The sequence below is a fragment of the Vombatus ursinus genome, unplaced genomic scaffold (assembly GCF_900497805.2).
Source record: "Vombatus ursinus unplaced genomic scaffold, bare-nosed wombat genome assembly UNPS02000481.1, whole genome shotgun sequence".
NCBI lineage: Eukaryota > Metazoa > Chordata > Mammalia > Diprotodontia > Vombatidae > Vombatus > Vombatus ursinus.
This window is the reverse complement of record NW_020940259.1, coordinates 61,602-78,266: the sequence shown is the minus strand read 5'-3', so window position 1 is coordinate 78,266 and position 16,665 is coordinate 61,602. Positions and strand designations below refer to the sequence as shown.

The following is a 16,665-nucleotide window of genomic DNA, read 5'->3' as shown; positions in this document are numbered from 1 at the left end:
CATAAGTAATATTTCCCCATTTTATAAATGAAAAAACTGAGCTTCAGCAGTGAAGTGACTTGTCCAAAGTCATAGAGCTAATAAGTAAAAGAGTTTTGACTCACTGGGTCTTTAGACCCCAAATCTCTTTCTAGTACACTGCTCAACTCTGCATTTCTCTTGAAGGTAATAGAATTATAATTGCCATCTCTATATGTACTGTAACCTTCTCAAGTTGTTGTTGTTGCTGTTTTCACACAAAGAATAAGAACTAAAAGCAGCACCTGATTTCACCAGGTATCCCTGACTTTGCTGAGTAACCTTTACTAATAAGTTTCCCTTTCTCATCATATTTCCATCTGAATGCTGAGGTTTATTTTATTCTGTAGGTAACTTATACTACCTATTTATGAATATGTAGGCTCCCTCATTAGAATGTGATCTTCTTGAGGGCAGGGACTGTTTTTGCTTTTTCTTTGTATCATCAGCATTTAGCTTAGAGACTGGCACTTAGTAAGCCCTTAATAAATGCTTGTTGATTGATTGATGTAACCCATATTTATTTGATGTGCTGCCAACCATTCATACTCTTGACTTTCTGACTATCTGCATTTATGGAGCATGAAAACCTTTCAGTAGTTTCCTCCATCCTCATTCCACATAAGCTAAGTGTATTTAGTCTCTGGAATTTTATTGTTTTCCTTCACTCAAAATGCTGAAGCCAAAAAATCAATGTGTTCTTAACATTATCAAGCATTTTGTCGATAACTTTCCACTCACATCTTTCTCTGGTATTGTTTTTTCCTTCTTAATGCACTCCGGGCATGCACCTAAGATTTTTTCCCCTTGCTTGGCTCATTGTTATATAACTAGTACTATGTTCTCTACTGTTGTTGATCCCTTTCTGGATTTTATACATATAATGCAGTTTCTTTAAATCAACTTCCAGCACTTGGCTAGTAGAGAATGCTGAACGTTGAAGTAACAAAGTTGTACATATTATAGTTGTGGCTTCATAGTTAAAATAGTTTGAAGCAAGTACCTGGAAAAACTAGTAAAAAGTGTACTTCCACAATTTACTTGAGGAAATTAAGTTTATTTGAAAATAAAACACCCCAAACTTTGAGCATATCCTACCAAGCTCCATTTTGGGGAGTGGTGGAGAAACATTGAGTTTGAATTCCAGGATACATACTTCTAGCATTTATATAGCACCTTGAGGTTTGCTCATTTGCTTTTCACAACAACCTTAGGAAGCAGGTATTATTATTATTCCCATTTTACTGATGAATAAACTAAGGCAGAAAGAGGTTATGTGACTTAGCTAGGGTCACACAGCTAGCAGGTATATGAGAATAGATTTGAACTCAGGAATTTCTAACCCCAGGTCCAGCACTTTCTTCTTTACATTACTTAGGTAGCTTCCTATTATTATAGTGTATTTAAATTCTAACTTCTTTTTGTAACATTTTTATAAAGATATTTATAGATTGAGTGGTATATACAGTCTTGATGCAAGCATGGGATAGTAAGTAGCTCACATAGTTTTGAAGAAAGGTTGTTGAATATAAAGCTAGATTTGGTTCTCACTCTGCAACTTAGTATATTTGTAACTGTTGGCAAATGACTTACTTCTCTTAGCCTCAGTTCCCCCTTCTTAAAAAATGAGGGTTAAAGCAGATGACTTCACCTTGTTCTGATTTTTATGAGCCTGTATAATGCCTAAAATATGGTTGAAAATAATCAATATTTAAATATATGATAGAAACTTGCCTTCACAAAGATACCATGATTGGAAAGAACAGTAAATGGGTCCAGCAAGAAGCTAAACTTGAGAGGGAAAGTATATGAGAAAAGACATAGGAAGTCAATACCATGAACAATCAACTGGTTGATTCATTCACTATATGTAAATAATTCTATCAATTCTGTTGTTATAAATAAAAGTGCCATATTTTTTTTTTACTAAATCAGATTGGTGAGCTGTAGTAACATGTAAATTTAGGACGAATGTGTGTATACACATATATATTACATGTATACTTTGTAATCTGAAATGAAATGATCTGTGTGATTATGCTGAGTGAAAGCAAGATAGGAGTCTGAGCACTTGATAACACATGTACCAAGACTTTGAAACATAAGCTTTTAGAAAGAAGTTAATCATGATATTTTCAGTTTCACATAAAACTTTGGTTATATTGCATCCAAATAATGATTTGTTGTTGCTGTACAGTCATGTCCAACACTTCATGACCCCATTTGGAGTTTTCTTGGCAAAGATACTGGCTACTGGTTTGCCATTTATTTCTCCAGCTCATTTTACAGATGAGGAGAGTGAGGTTAAAAAAAAAAAGGTTAAATGATCTAACCAGGGACACACAGCTAATAAATGTCTGAGGCCAGATATGAACTCATGAATGGGAGTCTTTCTGACTCCAAGCATAGAACTCTATCCACTGAGCCACTTAGCTGTCTGCTATTCAAAACAATGAGAACCTGCCTTTATTTCTGGAATTCTCTGATTTTTCACACCCTAAGATTTACCAAAAAAAAAAAAACAAACAAAAAAAACCATACTACTCTGTGCCCACATAACACCAAAATTGGAAAACATTGATACTCCACTGGATCCATGATCTCATCAGTGTGGATAGTCACTTCCTCCTTCAGTGTGTATTTGAAGCCACCACACCTTCTTGTCCGTGTTCTTCCATATATGCCCCACAGGGAATTCATAAAGTCCTAATCAGATGCCTTATCATAGCATGAAAGAAGCCATGGGTCCTCAAAATTTACAAAACTCTGGCAGATTCTACCAAGCCAGAAAGGCTTCCATGATGGTACCAGAGACTGAGTCTTCTCTCTAACAATCATTCTATACATAGAGGCTCACCACCAGTAGTTAGGCTACTATTAGGCAATAAGTTATTTGCTTATAGCAGCCCATGCCACTAAAATTTATAGTTAACCTAAAATAAAATTTAAAAACATAGTCAATTATCCGAAATTTTTATCTACATAACTTTAAGTATCCATCACGACAGGATTTTTCCCTTTTTTTAAATGAGTGACTGTCATCTCATGTAGAAATAGGCACCAAAGTAATCATTTTTATTCATACCTAGGATTTCATTGACGTACATAATTCTTGGACAGGAAACCCACACACACACCAACACAGATATGCAACTGTTCTGGAAATCATCATCCTAGAGAGTTACCTAGAGTAGCAAGAGGTTAAGTAACTTATACAGGGTCAGCCATACAGCAGGTGTTAAAAGTGGGACTGGAATCTAGTCCTTCCAGAATGAGGCCATCTCTCTACCCACAATTACACACTACCTCTTCAAGTCAAACCTCACTAACATATTAGATTTCACACATGAGTTGTGACACATGTCACCTTTGAATGAACCAGAGAAGAAAAATGAGATCAGCACATAACTACTGAAGAAAATAAACAATGACCTTTTAAATTTCACAAATGTGCAGGCTATAGAGAGCTAACTTTAGTCATTCCTCCAGTTTTCCATAAGCCACTTACAGAAATATCCAGCCCAGCCAATGTAAATTAGTAGCAGACACAAGCCATACATCACAACAAAAAAAAACCCTCATTGAAATAATGATTTACATTTTACAAAGTGCTTTCCTCACAATACTCAAGAGATACGTAGTAGAAATATCATTATCATTTTGTAGATGAGAAACTGAGATTCAGAGAAAATTATTAACTTTCCCAAGATCACAAAACTAATCAGTGTTGAAGCTAATATTCTAACCCAGGTCTCTCTTGATTCTGGGTCCAGTACTCTTCTTACTACACAATACTGCTTCTCCTGAATGATGAAACAGATCTCTCAATCAGCTGTTAGTGAGGGGTGCTTCATACATATATGAATAGCATTATTTATAACTTGTCTTAGGTAAAGGAAAGGTGAATACACATTTATGTACATACCTAGGCACTCCATTTACAAATAGTAATTCATTTGATCCTCACAATCCTGTGAGGTAGGTGCTATTACTATCCCCATCTTACAGTAGAGGCCACTGAGGCAGGGAGAAGTTAAGTGATTTACCCAGGATCCTAAAGGTAGTAAGTTGTCTTAGCACTCATCTCTTAAATGAGATTGGTATACCTGGGTGGGCAAATGAAACCTGGGTAGCAAAAGAATACAAGAAAATTTCTTATGGTCCCAATTCTAGGTTGCAAAGATTTTCCATTGAATGTTTATTTCTCCCTTCAGCTTCTATATCCATCGTCATCTTCTTACATTTCATACCACTCTAACAATGTTTCTGAAATCATCCTTCTCTTAACTCCTATTACTCCTTTCCTCAACTCCCTTTGTTATGTCTTAATCTTTCAGAAATTAACTACATGAAACAAATATATTACTAATTTCTTTGGCAAAAAGAAGAATGAGTGACATTAAGTGATTCTGTACCTGATATTTTACTATTATAACTGGTCAATTTTTTTCTTTAAAATTGACTTAGATTATACTTGATGACATTTCCCATGAATTTGACATGATAATTCACTAGCTTTATCATGTTTTTCACACCTTCAGAAATTGGATATGGTGTGGAAGCTAGACTCAAATGGAAGCATTTTTCCTTAAATTAAATGAGATTAGTGACATAAGTTATGACTCTTATGAACAATGCTTTTAGTAGTTTAGAAGATTTTACATCATCTTGCCAGTTTCAATTAACACTTAGATATTAACTTTAGTTTGTGTGTGTTTTTTTTACTTGAAGGTGAAAATAACACACCCTCCAGAACTACAGAGGAAAAAATCTTCCTCCATCTCCTACTTGATTTTCTTTGACATCTAGATTTACACCTTATTGTCATTGCAATGAAAACAGGGAGCGGAACATCAGAATTGCTATGACAATGTCTTCTGTGACTCTTCTCTGCATATCTAGCTAAGCAACAAGGGGTGACCTAGGTACTTAGGGATATTTGTCTAATTTAATTCTTACTGAGCTCACAGTTAGCTGTTTCAAAATTTTGTAATTTTTTAATACATTTGACCTGTGAAATAATTAAAAACTCATTCCAAATGACTGGATTCTATTTTAATAGGCTTTGAATGGCAGAGCATTATCCAACAAAACCATCCTTATCTATATCTATCTCTTATCTTTCTCCCTCATAAAGAATGCCAATTTTTAAATGATCAGATCTTTATTATTGGAATCTTTCTAAAAATACAAGAGTTCACTGACTCTAACTGATAGCTTTCATGAATGCATAAGAATACTTTACAACTACTAAATATAATGTAAGAGGCAGCAGGGTGCAATGGAAAAGACACTGGATTTGGAATTAAAGGCCCTGGGCTCAAATTCCACATCTGTCTCTAAAACTGATGTGATCTTGAGCAATTCACATCCTCTTTGTGCTTCATTTTTCTCATCTGTAAAACTAAGAGGGTTGGACTAGATGATTATATACTTTGGCATGCAATTCAAGGAAGTCTGCTTTACCAAGTCAGAATTCATGAAAAACATAAGATAAAACATTTGTTCATCTTTCAGCATTTTGCAGAAAATACTATTATTTTAATTAATTATTGAAAAGATTTAAAACTACTAAAAGAAGATGTTTCACTCAAAATTTACTTTTTCCAATTCTTCCTGTAATACACCAGATACCATGGGATTTTTAAAATGCTCTTTAAATCGCATTTAAGTTCATGGTTGGATAAAGAATTCCCTCTAGAAACTATCAAAACGCATACTGGATTGCATCCTCATTCATTTTTCTGAATGCTTACATAAAAAATTCTGGGGAAATGGCCCTATCAATTTGTTAAGATTCACCTTAAATTCTCACCTTCTCCATGAAGACATCTCTGATAATTCCAGACACTATCTAGATTCTTCTCAATCTGCTAGAACACATATTTGTCTTTATCATATATTACGTTGTCTTATTAAATTCCACTTCACATCTATTGTTTCACTGTATTTTTTGGATGAGAAGTAGCATGGCTGGTGATTTGCCTTGAAGTCAGGAAGAATTGGGTTCTTCATACTATATGCGTCATACTAGATATATGACAGTAGGCAAGCCAACCTCTCACTGCTTCAGGAAACTCACTTAAAAAAATTATTACTTGCAGATGAATTGCCTTTAGGCATCAGTGAAGAGAGTTTCCATACTAAGAATTCTCTGCATGGTTAAATCATGGATCCAAATAAAAAAGAAATGTATTTACAGGTGCTAAATTTATTTCCCCTACAAGATTATAAATTCCTTGAGGACAAGAACCATGCCTTCTACATCCTTCCCATTCTCCCAGTTTCTAGGACAATACTAATTATGTAGTATGTGAGTATCTGTTGAAGTGAATGCTATTGAGTTGAGTGGCCAGTAACAATTAACTCAATTGTCCAGGTCCACAAAAAATGTCTTTATTTGCAGTCTGAGTTCATCACCTCTCTGTCCGATTAAAAAATTGAACCTCGGGCTGCTGTCCAGTAACTAACCTGGACCTGGACAATAGGGGAATTTGTTTTACTTGACTTTGCAACAGGGGTTTTGTTTTTCTTTCTTTCTCAGTTGGGGAGAGGAAGGGGGGAAGTAGAGGGAGGACTTTTACTGATTAGGAAAAAAAACCCAAAAATTTAATTAACAGGAAACAAATTCAAATGAGGAATCTTCTCTGCATTCATATTTGTCCATAACTAGTTTATTAGAATCACAAAATCTTAAAACTAGATTGGAGGTGTCTAGCCCAACCTCTTCTTTAATGTCAGACAAGAGAACCCAAAAAAGTGGGAATCATTTCTTTATAGCACTAGCTTACCATAGCATTGTCATGTGCATGGTCCCCTTTTCTGTTTCGAATCTGAATACAGGATACTGGCAAATTCAATCCAACTCCATTGACAATATTCCTCAGGTCTACTGTGCTGTATTCTCCACGAAATAGTAAGTTGTTATTGCTGGAACCAAAGCCCATAGAGGCCTGGTAGAGGTAGGTTTGAGAAAGCCTCCCCACTGCAGTGACGTCGATGGTGGCAGACGTCAGGCCAGGGTTCTGAGGTATCTTCTTTCGACGCTGGTACGACTCTGGGGAGCAACAGCGCGAAGGGCAGCAGCTATGAGAGCCGCGAGCTCGGTCCTGGTTCCACTTGATACAAATGAAGAAGACTAAACACCCCAGAAACAGAAAGGAAATGCACGCAAGAGCTATTACTAAATACAAATTAGGGGCCGAAAGCTGTCCGCGTGTTTCCCACCCGTCCCTGAAGTCAGGAATGACCTGTGGGGGAGAGTCTACCAACAGTACGCCCAAAGTGACCGAGGAAGAGAGGGGAGGATCCCCGTGGTCCTGAACCACGATTACCACTTTCTGCTTTACTGCATCTGCTGGCAGAATGGGGCGCAGGGTCCGGAGCTCTCCTGTGTTAGGGGAGACAGCAAAAAGGCTCAGGTCCGAAGCCTGCAGGACATGGTAGGAAAGCCAAGCGTTTGGCCCACTGTCCGCATCTTCGGCTACTACCTTGGTGACCAAGTGCCCCGTTTTGGCCTGAAGGGGTACAATTTCTACTGGGACTGAGCCGTTTCTGACCACGGGATATAGGATGACTGGGGGATTGTCATTCCTGTCCATGATGAACACGCTGACCGCCACCTCTGTGCTCCTGGAAGGAATACCGCCATCCAAGGCTTCCACCACGAAGTGAAATGCCTTGAGCTGTTCGAAGTCAAAGGAAGTTTTGGCAGTGATGGCTCCACTTGTCGACTCCACTTCTACCAGACTGGAGGCCAGAGGTCTGTCTGAGTGAAGGTCCCGCAGCAAGTAGGTCACCAGGCCATTCTGGCTCAGGTCCGGGTCCTGGGCGAACACGCGGCCCAGCGAGGCCCCAGCGCCGTTGTTTTCCGCCACAAAAAACTCCTGCTGGGGCAAAGGAAAGCTTGGCGCGTGGTCATTCACATCCTCCACGAGCACCGTCACAGTCCTGCGCGTGGTTAGCGAAGGAGAGCCGCCGTCGGAAGCGATGATCATGACCTGGTACTCGCTGGTCTGTTCTCGGTCTAACGGTCCATCAGTTAACAGGCTGTAGTAGTTGTCGAAAGAAGGGTGTAGCTGGAAGGGGCCGCTGCTTTGTATGGTGCAGGTCACCCTCGCATTTGGACCTCGATCTTCATCTCGTACACTCAGTAGAGCGATCACAGTGCCTGGAGGCGCGTCTTCGGACACTGGACTGGAGAGTGACGTGATGCTCACCTCTGGGGCGTGGTCGTTCACGTCGGTCACTTCCACTAGCAGCTTGGCAGTGCTGGCCAAGCTAAACTCTCCCTCGTCTCTCGCCTCGATGAATATCTCCAGCAGCGTGTCTGGGGGCCCAAGAGGCGCCACCAAAGTCACCTCCCCGCTGCGGGAATGCACTCGAAACTGGTGCCGCAGCTCTGATGGAGTGCTGTTGCTGAAGGTGTACCGGACCTCCCCATTGGGACCCTCATCAGGGTCCGAGGCTTGCACTTGGATCAGCACAGTCCCGTTGGGCGCTGTCTCGGGGACACTGGCCCGGTACACTGAGCGCTGAAATTTGGGTGCGTTGTCGTTGGTGTCCACAACGGTGACTGTGACCTGGACTGACCCGGAACGACCCGGCCGACCCCCATCCCGAGCGGTCAGCACCAGTCTATGGGTGGCACGCAGCTCACGATCCAACGATTTATCCAGCACCAGCTCTGGATACTCACTGCCATCAGTCCTGCTCCCCAACTCCAGGCGGAAGTGCTCGCTAGGACTCAGCGAGTAGCTCAGGAGCCCGTTGGTTCCTTCATCTGCGTCCTGGGCGTTGGGAAGTGTGAAGCGGGCTCCCGGCGCTAGGAACTCCGCGAGGTGAAGCCGCACCTCGCCTTCGGGGAAGCGAGGAGGGTTGTCATTGAGGTCCAGAATTCGGACGCTCATCCTGTGAAGCTCCAATGGGTCTTTGAGCACTAGCTCATAGTTGAGAATGCAAGCAGCCTTGGCTCCGCAGAGCCGCTCGCGGTCCGCCGGCTCCCGGACAAACAGGCTGCCGCTGCCCGGCTCCATCCCGAAGTACGGCTCGCCGCCGTTGCTGGAAAGGAGGAGAAATTTCCGGAAAATAAGCGTGCCTACTGCCAGCCCTAAGTCGGCGGCGACGTTCGCCACGGTCGTGCCGCGCTCCGTCTCCTCGAACACGGAGTACTCCAGCTGTCCTGCGCTGCACGAGCTGGTCCACAAGCAGAGAACCACCATCCAGCCTAGCATCCTGCTTCTCTGTCTCATTCCTTAGAGCGCAGCGACCCGGGACCATTCTCCGGGTTGAGCTCACCCGGCACTGGAGAAACAGCCTCAGCCGACCCTACGGCCGCCGAAAATGTACGAAATGGGCTAATGTTTGTCTTCCTTCTCCGGGCTGGAATCTGCACTGGGTGAGCCGGTTCAGAGCAAGCCCTAAATGCGGCTCATCTGCCGTCTGGGAAAAGAGAGGCCGGCAAGGCAGGAGGGAAGCAGCGCCGCCTAGGGATCTCAGGGGAGACGCACAGATAGTGGTAAAAAGCTGGCCAGCTAGCATTCCATCTACTCTACCACCTAGCTACCCCTAGGTGCCTCATTCCTATGTAGAAATAAAAAGATGAAATTAAAAAAAAGAAATTTACATGATAACATTTTGCATATTTGGAAAGAATGGTAAGTTGTACATGGTAGATTTGCAGTTTCATGGTTGCATGTGCAATCATCTTTTTTATTGCACTGTTATGGAAGTGTTTATTGTGTTCCATGAAATGAAAATAAAATAAATTAAAAAAAAAAAAAGCTGGCCAGAACCTTAGCTGAAGATTCAGGTCCACCACACTCAAGAAAGGAATATGTCTCTAGGAAAAGTAAACACACTTCGTTATGTCCTCTGCCTGTCCTGGCAAGTGGACAGCCACAGACTTTGCCTGTTGTCTACTTCTTTCTCACAGAAGAAGCTTTGCGTACTGGTCTTGCAGTCAGAAGACAGTGGATTCTGCTTCTGGCTCTGACACTTACTACCTATTCAACCCAGGTGCTTTATGTCACTGAGTCTCAGCTTCCCTCTCAGTAAAATGGGGATAGCAATACTTGCCTCCTTACCTCACAATGTGGTTGTGAGGAGAGTGCTTGAGCGCAAATAAATGTGAAGTATCATTACAAGTAGCCAAAACAAGTCTTGGTTTTCATCTGTATTTTCATAGGGCTTAGGAGGGGAAAGCATCTCGGTCAGTGTTTGGGAAACATTGGACTGCTTAGCATCCATTAAGAACAAAGCAGCTGAATCTGGGAAGACTCCTAAGCTGGGGGGTTACATCCTCCTTACTTTGAGGAGCCTGGAACCCTGAGATAATTTTAAAATTCTGCTAAGAATTTCCCAGAAGATGGACATGAAATCCAAGGAAGTGGGTGGAATATGAAAGAAATTCCCTGCTCCTAAGCTATTTCCAGGAAATTCCCAAGATCTCAATGGCTATTGGGTCCTGGGAATGCTTTTTTTCCTTACTGGGAGTGCCTGTTTACACAGCAAAAACAAAAGATGCAGCAGAGAGTCCCTGCCTATGGCTCTCTTTCAAACACATGTCCCTTTCAGAGATAGGCCTTATCTGAGACCTATTAGAAAGGTGACTGACTCAAATATTACACCTGAGGTTCCATTCTCTGCTAAATATCAGCCTCTTCTTTACAAAGGTCATGGGGGGGGGGGGATTTCCCTGTAAAGTTTTATGCACTTTTCATATGGAAAATGAGCTCTTAAGGGATATCAGAACAAGGTCACCAGAATTCAACAGCAGATTCTGTGGAATGGTTCAAGAAGCCAGGAATTAAATAAAACTACCCTGGATAGGGCACTGTGAAGTCAGGAAGAAGAAATTAACCAAAAGCCTTTGAAATTCCCAGTTTTCCCTAATTTAGATGGTAGTTAGATGACACAGTGCTGACAGAGTGCTGGACCTGAAGTCAGGAACACTAGTTCAAATCTGGCTTCAGACACAATAACTGTGTGACCCCAGGCAAATCATTTAATCTCTTTCTACCTCACTTTCTTTATCTATAAAATGGGGATAATAATAGCACCTACCTTCCAGGGTTTTTGTGAGTATCAGATGAGATGATATTTTATAGCACTTTGCAAATCTTAAAGCTCTGTATAAATGCTAGTTATTATTGTTATTGTTCATCTTGACTCTTGGCTCTCTGCTAAAGGAAGTCAAAGTCAGTGAGAGGCTGGAAACTGACCTATTCCATGAGAAAACCACAAAACTAAAAAATACCTCTGACCTCCTCCTCAAAATCCAGACACTGTGCACCCAAAGGGTCTCTGCCAAAAAGATCTCCACTGAGAAACAGACAAAGCATCAGAGAAGCTCCTCTTTCTCTACACCTACCGTATGTAATGGTCCACTGTCCCAAGAATCCAAAATGATGACACCCTTCTTAAAACAAAAATTTCTTAAGTTCTGGGACCACTAAGTGTGACAGTAGGTCATGGTCTATGTTCTCAATACATATTCCTTGTTAGGATGAAATGCTTCCACTGAAATGCTAGCAGAAACTGCAGCTGAGGTTAAAGCTGGCACCCTGTTTCCTAAAACCAGGCTGAAGTCTCCTGAAGCCAGTCCGGCAAAAAGTATCCCTTTCCCAAGTTTATCCTTGAGAATTAGGGAAATAGGAAGATACTTGAAGACCTACACAGAATAAAGGAAATGATGAGGATGGGAGCTAGACCTTGAAAAGGAAAAACCCTCAACTTTCCCACATGGTCAAATTTCTGGTGTTTGCCTGAGGCTATAATCCCATCCACTGGCCTTTTATTGTGGCTATGTCCAATGTCCCAATTCTGTTACCCTTAACCTAGTCTAGCCTTCCATTGTCTCACCTCCCTATGGTCCCCGGCCTTTTCCCACCCTTAATTCTAGCTAGGCTCCATTCTCCCTTGGACACGAGGTCCAGGTCCCAGGAATTCTATTCACCCCAGTTTACTGGCCACTCCCATTCAGATCTTCCTTAGACTCCTCCTCTAGTCACCCCAAACTACTTGGCCACTCCTAGATCCCTCCCACGGTCTTCCTGTCTATAAGGCCCATTTTGTCTCCACTAAGGTGCTCAGATTCTTAGAATCTAGCCACTGCTCAGATTTTTACAATCTAGCCAAAAGCTCACACATGCTCAGATTCCTTAAGAGTTTGGCCAATATGGCAGATCTTTAATAAACCTTGTCTTTGGCTGAAAGAAGGCTTGGGTCGAATTCTTTTGGGCAGGACCCATGTGTTGTGATCTTGGGGTCCCAGCACCCCTAAACCTCTAGACTCCATCAGAAATACTCTTTTAGCCCACTGCAGTCTCATTCACATTGTCCAGAATAAAGGGGCAGGAGCATCCTACTTCAACAAAGATTCCTACTATGTGCAGCACATTGTGGTAAATGCTAGGTGCAAAGATTAAAAAAAAGTCTCTTCCCTTGAGGAATTTATAATAAAATAGAATGAAATAATACATGTATACCAATAAATATTTTGCAAGGCAAAAATTTTATAGACAAAGGAGGGACCCAGACAAAGTGCTAGAAGAAATTTGAAAAGAGACAGAAAAGACTTTCACCTAGAGAAGGCAGAAGTGAGGAGGGAGGTTTCATAGAAATAGCACCAGATCTAGATCTTACCTTGAAGAAAGAGAAAGATTTCAAAAGTCAGAAATGTGGGAAGAAGATGTTTCTAGATCAAGGAAGTCCCTGACCAAATTGGCAAGTTTTCATTGGCCTGATAACAGTTATTGAAGTAACTGAATAACACAGAGTTTCCTAACCAACCTGATAACATCAGAAGGTGTTGGTAATTGAGCAAAACCAACTTCTGGAACACAGAGAGCTTCAAATGATTTAATGACTAAGAGTCAGCCATGCCTCTCATGGTCTTTAAAAAGTAGCTGAGAGGGACAGGATACTCCTCAAGAGCTCATTCTTCCTCCAGAACTGGCTCCTTAGAATTTCTCCTCTAAGGCCAACATAGTCCCCGAGCTATTTCCTTTTATGTGGGCATCAGAGGCAAGAAATGAGAAAGACGCTAGTAATTTAGTTTGATGGGAATGGAGCATGTATAAAAGGAAAGGGTATGAAATATGACTGGAAAGGTAGGTTGTAGCCAGACTTTGGAGGGCCTTAATGTCAGGCTGGGGGGTTTGCTTTTTATCCTCCAGAAAATGTGGAGACAATCAAAATGGCAAAACAGAGGAATGACATGAAAAGATGATATAAAGGAGAGAAAAAAAGCTTTACTGGGAGTCATGAGAAAAGAATTCAAGTACCAGCTCCAGCCCTAATTATCTATGTGACCATGGGCAAATCACTTAACCTCTCTGAACCTCAATTTCCTCATCTGTAAAATGAAGGGGTTGGACTCAATGGTCTCCAAGTTCTTTTTCAATTCTATTCCAATGATCTCCTTGTCTATGTATTAGGATGATTGCTTTGGCAGCCATATGAAGTGTGTCTGAGAAACAGGGGCACCTTTACCAATTCTAATGACTTTTTTAAATGCTCTGCAGTGCTTCTGGAGAACAGTAAATGCATTTCCTAAATTAGCTTTCACTGCTGATCATGCTGACTGTATTGGAGAGAAAGGTTTCTCTTTCTGAATGCAGAAGTAATTAACCTGTAAGAATGTGCCTATCTCAATCAAAATAATCAACATAACAATCCTAAGTACTCTGCCAAGGAAACCTCTCTACCAAGATGTCCCTATCATATATTAATATTATGTGCGATTTGTACAATAAATTAGTAAAATTGTACTAAGTCCTGAGAAGGGACCAGATGGAACCAGGATATGTACTGGGATTGGTGGTTGTATTGGTGGAAGAGGAAATGGAAGGAGAGGCAGCCAGTGGAGGAAAAGGAGATGTTAAAAAGGACAAATGTTAAAAAGGACTTGCAGAGAAACAATCTGCAGGTAAAGTCCCAGAAACAAATTCCTCCTCCCTCTTTTGTTTTATGAAACTTCAGTTTTCCCCACCCCACATCCACATCTCTAGTTATTTCAGTCATGTCTGACTCTTTGTAACCCCATTTGGGGTTTTCTTGGCAAAGATACTGGAGTGGTTTGCCAGTTCCTTTTACAGTTGAGGAAACTGAGGCAAATAGGATTAAGTGACTTGCCCAGGGTCACACAGCTAGTAAGTGTCTGAGGCTGGATTTGAACTCAGGAAAATGAGTCTTCCTGACTCCAGGCCCAGCACTCTTTCCACTGTACCACCTAGCTGTCCCATCTCCAGTTTAATACTGCCTAAACGTATTAAAATAGGCAACACATGCACATTCACACAAACATACAAATGTACACAAATGCACACACAGATACAAAATGATGTACCATAGTCCACATTCCCTTAAGGATGTCCCTGTCGTTCTGTATTGTGTGTTCTCATCCGTACCCTTCTGTGGTATGTGAAAAACAGTAATGCAGAAAGAAAGAAATTCCCAAGGATTTAAAACAGTTAGAGACATCAGCATAAGTACACATCAACTGAAAATATATCAGTTGAAAATCAAAATTCAACATTCCAAAAATCCTTCCCTAGTGGACACTGTCATTTCCAATGCTGCCAATTGATTCTCTTGTTTATGGCATTTTTCACCCAATGCAAACATCAAAATCCAAAGTACAGACACTCAAGGAGACTCAGTAAAAGAAGAGATTCCTGAATTCCCTCCTGGAGTATATTTACTTGTTGGGCTACAGCATTCAACAGCCCAGAGGTTATCAGCAAATAGCTCTCTGACCAAATCTGGCCTCAAGTACACAATTCAAATGGCTTTCTCTCCTAAGGTATGATCTATGAGCTGATTATTTGAAAGCCAAATTGGACACAAAGTAATTGTGACATCAACCAGAAAAGGATGTACAGCAAGCCAAATTATCCTCCTATGTAAGCTATTCCCTGAGAGCATGGTATTCACTTTAGGAGACCAAATTAGCTTACAGGTCACTGGGCTCACATTTAGTAAATTACTACTTCAATTTATCTGTAGTCTAAAAATATATTAATGTAACTTCCCAAAGAAGTGCACGCTTAATCTTATTTACATACCCAGTAACTAGCAAGACACTAGTTCCTGTGAATTGCAGTGACCAATCTAAAGCGCTTTGGAATCTTTCTTGTGAATGTCACACTCTCATTCATTCAACCTGTACTATATTTAGTTTGTCCTTTTAATATCGTTGTGAATCAGATTTGTTTTTATGATCTTGCCACAATAACCTTCAAATGCCTTTCCCACAGGTATGTTATGTAATTGTTTCACTTCTCTGGAATTGCTGGATTTTTTGAGTTCAAAGAACTTTGCTTTTCAAAAAAAAAGTGCCTCTCCATCAAAATTTACTGCTGCGTGTATAATCTATATCAAATTGCTTGCATTCTCAATGAAGGCAGAGGGGAGAGAATTTGGAACTCAAAATTAAAAAAAAACCAAATGCTGAAAATTGTTTTTACATGTAATTAGGGAAAAATAAAATACTAGTTAAATAATTTTAAAAATAAAATCATGCATAACCAAAAAAAACTTACTGCTACAAAGATCCCCCATTATTTATAATGACTCCTCATTACATGGATTCAGACATGACATTGAGCTACTTTCATGTCCCCAGAAGCCTCACTATCACATTCCAAGAAGGCCTTAAAAACACAGCCAGTCTTAAATGCAATTATTGCTTCTAATCTCCCCCAACCCTTTTTGTGTTCTGAAGTAACCAATAGCTCCTATGATATCTAGTTGCTTCTCTTGTTTGTAAACTATAAACCTTGGGAATCATGAGTTACTTGAGACTATAAAAGCTGATATTTTAGTTATACTTGTGTTGCCTTAAAGAATACTCTCCTGAGGCAACTAGGTGGCCCAGTGCATAGAGCACCAGCACTGAAGTCAGGAGGACCTGAGTTTAAATCCCACCTCACACCAAACACTTAACACTTACTAGCTGTGTGACCCTGGGCAAGTGACTTAACCCCAGTTGCCTAAAAAAGAAAAAAAACGTAAAAAAAAAAAAAGAATAACTCCCTTAATGGCTAAATAGACTGTTGTACATAAATATAATGGCATATTATTGTGTCTTATGAAGAATACAGAGGAGCAGAGGAAGGCTATAACCCTATGCAAAGTAAAGTAAGCAAAACCAGAAAACAATAGACAGAATGGCAAATTGACCCTGAGGAGAGCAACACCGATCACAAAACCAAAACTGAACACTAAGCTCAACCCCAAAGAAGCGAAGAGAAAATGAACTTCCCTCCATTCATTGCAGAGGGGGGGTACTGTATGAGTCAGTTGATGTGTTGGTTAATTTTGTTAAGCTAATCTCCTTTCTTTGTTCCTCTTGTATTACAGCTGACTCTGGGAAGCAGAGGGGAAAGAATATATTTGGACATGAAAGTGATATAAAAAGAAAGGATATAAATAAGAAATATTTTAAAAGATTTACTTCCTTGCTGAATATTCTCCTCTCCCTTGGCTTCTGAGATGCATGCTCTCCTGCTTCTTTTCCTGTAGCTGATAGAGTGCTGAGTTTAGAATCAGAAATAACTGAGTTCAAATCCCACTTCGAACACTTACTGGCTGTGGGACCCTAGGTAGGTCATTTTTTTTTCTCTGAGTCTCTGGTTCCTTATC

At 40.7% G+C, this 16,665-nt stretch overlaps 1 protein-coding gene across 5 annotated transcripts in view; it reads right to left on the bottom strand.

Moving 5' to 3' along the window:
• LOC114036550 (protocadherin alpha-C2) overlaps nt 1-16,665 on the bottom strand; it is a 181,259-nt gene that overhangs the window by 103,026 nt on the left and 61,568 nt on the right. For 3 of the 5 annotated variants that reach the window (XM_027853420.1, XM_027853354.1, XM_027853106.1), the window contains exon 1: nt 6,810-9,251. The exons of the other annotated variants lie outside the window; for them this stretch is intronic. In XM_027853420.1, the coding sequence (XP_027709221.1) occupies nt 6,810-9,251 (2,442 nt within the window). Of the gene's footprint in view, nt 1-6,809; nt 9,252-16,665 lie in introns of those variants that run through there. 5 annotated transcript variants of the gene reach the window in all.